Source organism: Anopheles marshallii, chromosome X (genome assembly GCF_943734725.1).
Source record: "Anopheles marshallii chromosome X, idAnoMarsDA_429_01, whole genome shotgun sequence".
NCBI classification, from domain to species: Eukaryota; Metazoa; Arthropoda; class Insecta; order Diptera; family Culicidae; genus Anopheles; species Anopheles marshallii.
This window is the reverse complement of record NC_071325.1, coordinates 2,224,723-2,231,321: the sequence shown is the minus strand read 5'-3', so window position 1 is coordinate 2,231,321 and position 6,599 is coordinate 2,224,723. Positions and strand designations below refer to the sequence as shown.

Here is a 6,599-nt window from a genome sequence, read left to right as displayed (position 1 = left end):
TTCCCCGGAAACAAGTGTGATCCAGCATCCCGCCCACTCCCGCCAACAGCCGCCAGTTCGTGAAAGGTGGGGCAGGTTGGAGAACGAACGCCACCGATTGACAACCGCGGTGCGGTGGAACTGGACCGATTGACGTTTCGGGCTGGTGCGAGCAAACTCCACACTACACATACAGCAGTGCACGGACAACCTACGTGCATGGGTTTTTAGGGCGATGTACCTTTGTGGGCCGATGCTAACCATTTCAAACGGTAAAAATCTCTCACCTACTCCACTATTTTGTGTGCTCGCTCGCTCTCTTTCGCTCCCATGCTTTCGTTTTGCTGGTGCGTCGGTTTGTTCTATCAATCTCTCTTATGCTTTTTGCTCTCTCTCTCTCCCTTTCTCTCTCCGTCTCTATCTCTCGCTCTCTTTCTTTCTTTCTTTTAACTCTATCATCGTTGTGTATCTCTCCGCTTCCGAAAAAAGCAGTTCAGTGACACAGAAAAGGCAGTACCTCCGACGCGTAAAAAAAGAAAGGGCACGTCGCAACATTCTCGACTGCGGTGAAACGCACCAGCAGAGCGTGTGTGACCTAGTGCAGGCGAGTGCAGGCACCACGACATCCCAGTTACAAGCAGCGCGGGTGTGTAGGTGGTAACGTGGTGCTCTGTTGGCCAGACACAGATATATGGCTGCACCGTTGCTCGTGGTGAGGTGCACGGCGCAGTCCACGGACAGGACCAACCAACGTCTTCCCGACCTTCGCACAGTTTCGGCGATACCGCGCTTACCTCATCTTCGTTGCCCGGGAAACGGTGGTAGTGGTGGTGGTGGTGGTGTTGGTGGTAGCAGTAGTAGCAAGAATCTTCAACAGTCACCGTCGGGTGCGACCCAATATCTGCGCGCCATCCAAATAACGTCATCCGTCCGGTGTGGTGGAGGCTGGAGTCGTAGCACTAGCGCACCTGGTGGAACGGCCTCTCCCCCCAGGAAAGGTAGGAGATGTGTGACCCAAACCGCAATCACCCTTACATCTTTCCCGAAAAAAAACCCCCCTTTCACGTCCCAACACCAGAACAGCATTCTACACAGCATCCGAACGTGGGTGATGGTGTGATCTCCGACTCTAGTGGGAACTACCTCACTAAAACAAAAAAAAAACAACACAGTCGTGTGATTAAATGCGTGAAATGGTGGCACACAAACAATGGCGCAATTAGCCAAAACGATCCACGCCAATCAACCTAAAGAGGGCGCCCTTTACAACAACCGAGGGAAAGTGGAGGAGGACGAGAAGGAAAACGGACACACACACACACGCACACGAGCACGCACTCTCCAGCCCGCAATCTATCAATAATTTGCACGCCGGAAAACTAGCACGAGGCGCGTTTGTGTGTGTCGGTGAGTGAGTGATTGAGACTGTTGAGCTGCTGCCCCGCTTCGGTTATTAAGACATTAAATTCCTCCACCACCTGTTTCCCTTGTCGACTGGCCGGGAACTTCCCCGTTTAGCTTTGTTTTGTTATCCAGCACCGTGAAAGAAAGAACAGTGCGAGAACTTTGCTCATTGCAGTGTGAAACATTAGTCTACGGTCGCACGCCTTACTTCAAGCAACCTGTCCAGTCTCAATCTTATCAACTGCAAAGCATTCAAAAATAAAACAAAAAACACACACACACACGCCTCGATCTTCGACTCAACTAGCAACTGGTAAACAGCGCTACCCACCGCAGGCAAACGGCACGCACACAATCGCACTGGAAGTTATTGTAATTCACGTAACCATCTCCAGGCGATTGCTATTAAAACCCGGGCAGTGTGATGTGCAATTGCGTCTCGACAGGTGTCATGATGCGATAGTCATCCGTGCCATTACAAGTAAACCTTCCACTAACACTTTGCACCTTCATACACAGTCATGTGTAGAGTGCGTTCATACTCTCCATTTAACCATTATGGTAATGTTGCTTCCCCAATTCTGCTTCTGTCTCACGTTCGTATTGTCATTCGGTGGTGTTTTTTTTTGTGTCTTCTCTCTCCAGGACGCCTACAGCGTGTGCACACCGAGTGAGTGCGTGTAATCGTTTCAAGCCCATCGAGCCAAAACACATTATCGCACCTGTCAAAATGGCCGGTGACGACATTACCTTCATCTTCCAGTTTGGGAATCTGCGCGACATCACCACGGTGGAGTCGAGTGCACTCACACTCAAAACACTCAAAGAGCTGGCCTGTGAATTCATCAACAGTAAGGTAGGGTTCGTAACGCTGGTCCACTCCGCATACAGCTCCACTAACGCTTTCATCTTCAACTCCACACGCAGATCCCGGAGAATGGTTTAAATCGGCTACCGGAACGGTTGCTACTGTTCCGGCACGATTACGAATCGCACAATGTGCTGCAGATGGTGACGTCCGCTTCCGACATCGTAGACGAGACGCTGGTGGAGATTGTGCTCACTGCCAACCGTAAGTATTGCCTCGGCAGCACAGCAATGTGGCGTCATTCGTCTCACTGTATCGTTTCCCGTTTCCCACGCGCAGAAACGTTGCTTCCACCGGCGAACAGTGGACCGGCACTGCACCGGAACAATGTGCCGATTGCTCAAGAGGACATACCGCTGGTGCGGCCCCACGCACTGAACGTTCACTCGTACAAGGCGCCCACCTTCTGCGACTTTTGCGGCGAGATGCTGTTCGGGCTGGTACGGCAGGGGTTGAAGTGTGATGGGTGCGGGCTCAACTACCACAAGCGCTGTGCGATCAAAGTGCCAAACAACTGCAGCCGGGCGGAGCACACCGGCGTGCTGCAGCAGTCCCAGTCGCAGCAGCACAGCAACGGCAGCGGCAACAGTGGCAGCGGCCGTCGGTCCGGTTCCGCCGGCGGCGGGCTGCTGTCCTCGATGACGGCCGCCGTCATGCCCGCCCGCAGCCCATCCGGCGGCTCCAGCAACTCGCTAGCGTCCGACGAAACGGCCGGCGCCGGAACAATGCTGGTAAGAAAAATGCAGCAACTTATGAATGACATTAAGAACTGACCGGCAGACCGATACGGATGGTCGTGTAGGGTACGCATTCCAACGTCACGACGACAGTTAATTTAGGAGCAACCGTTCAAGACAACTACCTGTTGGTAACTGGTACCGTCCATTTTGTTTAGCTTGGGGGAGGGGGGACTTTTTCCATTTACATTTTATAAGCACAACTATTATAATCATTATTACTACTCCAAACATCACATCACATTCCTGTGTGGACGGGTGCAAGATGAACTTACTTTTTTGCAATGGCTACCATGTGTGTATTAGTGCGTGTGTGGGTGTGCCTACTAGAATGGGGAGAAGGTGGGGATAGATGTAATTCTTTTCGCTAGTAAGGACCTACCTACGTTATTGTAACAGGGCAGTATTGTTTTTTTTTCTCCTTTCCGTAAACAGAACAAAATAAAATTAAGTTTTTTTGCTTCCGGCGCTAAACTTTAGCTATCGCCATTTTTATGGTTTTGTTTGTTTTCTTTGTTTTTTATTGTAGTAATTAGATCCCTTTTTATGATTTTTCTCTTTTGTTTATTTATGCACGGTTAACGTCAATGAAACTTAAATTGCAATCATTCGATTAGCAAATCCAATATGTCTGACAAGCGAATCAGATGTAATGAGGTTAGGAACTCTCCAAGGAATCAAATCTAATTCCAACAGATGAGAAGATGCTTTTGAAGATTACAAAAAGATCGCCTTTTTAACAAGAGTTTGGTTACGAAGTTGGTGACATCGAGATATAAAGATATCCCCAGAGGATGTTGGAGATACGAGACATCAAGATAATCACAAATGCTAACATCTCAACTTTAGCAGAACTGTCAGCTAACGATGCTATCCCTACTCTCTTTCTCTTTTCCGGTGTTCACTATCACCAGTCTACTACCCTGCGCCAGAGTCGGTCGCCATCGCTAACGAGCCGTGGTGTCGTCGGTGGCCACCCGATCAAAATCCCGCACAGCTTCTCCATCCATACGTACACCCGGCCGACCGTGTGTCAGTACTGCAAGAAGCTGCTGCGCGGTCTCTTCAAACAGGGCGTCCAGTGCCGGGACTGCCACTACAACGCGCACAAAAAGTGCATCGAGAAGGTGCCGAAGGACTGTACGGGCGAGAACACACAGCCGGTGGACGTGCACGACGATCGCAGCCTGTCGAGCGATCGGGAGCTGCTGTACAAGGACGACCCGGAAGACGAGAGTGACTTCGATGACAATCCGTTCGGTCAGGCGGGCCGACGATCTGGGGGCGTTGGTGGTGTGGGTCCGGTGCTCGGTACGGCGCCGGCAAAGGAAGGAATCGGAAAAGATGCACCAGCCGGCGGGGAAGGTTCTCCGGGGAAGATGAACGGTGGGAATGCGGTACCGGCACCGGCGTACCATTTGCTGGACGACTCCGACGACAACCGACTGGAGGTGATCTGCGAGCAATCGCGCCAGTCGTCCAGCAATTCGTCGTCCTCGCCGAGCGCCAACATACCGCTGATGCGGATCGTGCAGTCGGTGAAGCACACCAAGCGCCGGGATGGGCGCGCCACGAAGGAGGGCTGGCTGGTGCACTTTACCAGCAAGGAGAAAACGATCAAGCGCCATTACTGGCGGCTCGACTCGAAGGCAATCACGCTGTTCGTGTCGGACCAGGGCAGCAAGTACTACAAGGAGATACCGCTGAACGAGATCGTGGCGGTGGAGGCGGCCCGCACGCTGCAGGGCGAGGTGCTGCACTGCTTCGAGATACGGACCGCGACGGTCGACTACTACGTCGGGCAGGACCCGCTGTACAACATGAAGCATCACACCGATCCGGTGCTGGCGTTACCACCGCCGGACAGTGGCGTCGGTGCCTATCTGGCGAAAAGCTGGGAAACCGCCATCCGGCAGGCACTGATGCCGGTCCAGACCGGTGCGGGCCGGTCGGAGGCGCACGGTACGGCCGGTAGTGCGAGCGAACCGGAGGAGCGCGTCACCGACATGAGCCAGCTGTACCAGATCTTCCCGGACGAGGTGCTCGGTTCCGGACAGTTCGGGATCGTGTACGGTGGTGTGCACCGGAAGACACACCGGGCGGTCGCGATCAAGGTGATCGACAAGCTGCGCTTCCCCACCAAGCAGGAGGCGCAGCTAAAGAACGAGGTAGCGATACTGCAGAACCTGTCCCACGCGGGTGTCGTCAATCTGGAGCGCATGTTCGAAACACCGGAGCGAATCTTCGTCGTGATGGAGAAGCTGAAGGGAGACATGCTGGAGATGATACTGTCGCATCAGAACGGTCGTCTAAACGAGCGCGTCACCAAATTTCTCATCACACAAGTACGTAGCCCTTACCGCCCGGTGCTGATGTTGTACTAAATTGTAATTTACTCGGTCTGCTCTAGATACTCGTTGCCCTGAAGTACCTGCACAGCCGTAACATCGTACATTGCGACCTCAAGCCAGAGAACGTGCTGCTTTCGTCGGACAACGAATTTCCCCAGGTGAAGTTGTGCGACTTCGGGTTCGCTCGCATCATCGGTGAAAAGTCATTCCGACGGTCGGTCGTCGGTACACCCGCTTACTTGGGTAGGTATCAGCGGCCCGGGTGCGCCGAGATGGTGTTGCTAATGTGACCTTCTTTTCTGTGGCAATAGCACCGGAAGTACTGCGCAACAAGGGCTACAACCGGTCGCTGGACATGTGGAGCGTTGGCGTCATCATCTACGTCAGCCTGAGCGGCACCTTTCCCTTCAACGAGGATGAGGACATTAACGATCAAATCCAGAACGCCGCCTTCATGTACCCGCCAAACCCCTGGAAGGAGATCTCCTCCGATGGTAGGTTCTTCTTTCATTAATACCCAACATGAGTTTGACGTATCATGTCTAATGTCTAAGGTCTGACGTTTAAGGTCTAAAGTCTAAAGTCTAAAGTCTAAAGTCTAAAGTCTAAAGTCTAATGCCTAATGTCTAAGGTCTAATGTCTTAGGTCTAAGGTCTAATGTTCAATTTCTAAGGTCTAATGTCTAAGGTCTAATGTCTAAGGTCTAATGTCCAATTTCTAATGTCTAATGACTCTCCTACATCCATCCTTTCATGCTCAGCAATCGATCTGATCAACAACCTGCTGCAGGTGAAGCAACGGAAACGGTTCACGGTGGACAAGAGCCTGCTGCACTGCTGGCTCCAGGACCTGCAAACCTGGAACGATCTCCGTGCGCTCGAGTCGCAGGTTGGCCTGCGCTACCTGACGCACGAATCGGACGATGCCCGGTGGGCGGTGACGGCCGGCAGCGGGTGCCATACCGGTGGCGGTGGTCCATGACCCGTCGCCTCGGCCGGCCCGGCCGGGGGACGCCTGCCCTCGCTACCCTTCATCCAGGAGTCGTCAACACCGCCCGCAGATGAACCGGCATCCTCGACCGCCGTCCCCATCTCCCGGCTCGCGTCCGAGTACTGTGTGGGCGGAACGGGGACCAAATCGTACGGTCACCCGCATCAGCCCACCCTGCTGTTTCATGACTTCCGCGGCAAAGCGTACCGGTGGATGCGCGGACGGTTCTGCCGGTTTGTGAAGGCCTAGATGGTGCCTAACCAAGAAACA

General features: G+C 53.1%; 1 protein-coding gene across 1 annotated transcript; it reads left to right on the top strand.

Moving 5' to 3' along the window:
• Positions 1 to 2,113: 2,113 nt before the first annotated feature.
• LOC128712480 (serine/threonine-protein kinase D3) lies at positions 2,114 to 6,320 on the top strand. Its single transcript, XM_053807409.1, has 7 exons — positions 2,114 to 2,239; positions 2,311 to 2,455; positions 2,531 to 2,982; positions 3,903 to 5,333; positions 5,399 to 5,582; positions 5,651 to 5,833; positions 6,100 to 6,320. The coding sequence occupies exons 1-7, from the start codon at positions 2,114 to 2,116 to the stop codon at positions 6,318 to 6,320; spliced, it is 2,742 nt and encodes a 913-aa protein (XP_053663384.1).
• Positions 6,321 to 6,599: the final 279 nt, after the last annotated feature.

Coding starts and splice junctions, on each gene's coding strand:
- LOC128712480 (XM_053807409.1), top strand. CDS start 2,114: ATGGCCGGTGACGACATTACCTTCATCTTCCAGTTTGGGAATCTGCGC. Junction 5,583..5,650: donor CGGTACACCCGCTTACTTGG/GTAGGTATCAGC, acceptor CTGTGGCAATAG/CACCGGAAGTACTGCGCAAC. Junction 5,834..6,099: donor GAAGGAGATCTCCTCCGATG/GTAGGTTCTTCT, acceptor TTTCATGCTCAG/CAATCGATCTGATCAACAAC.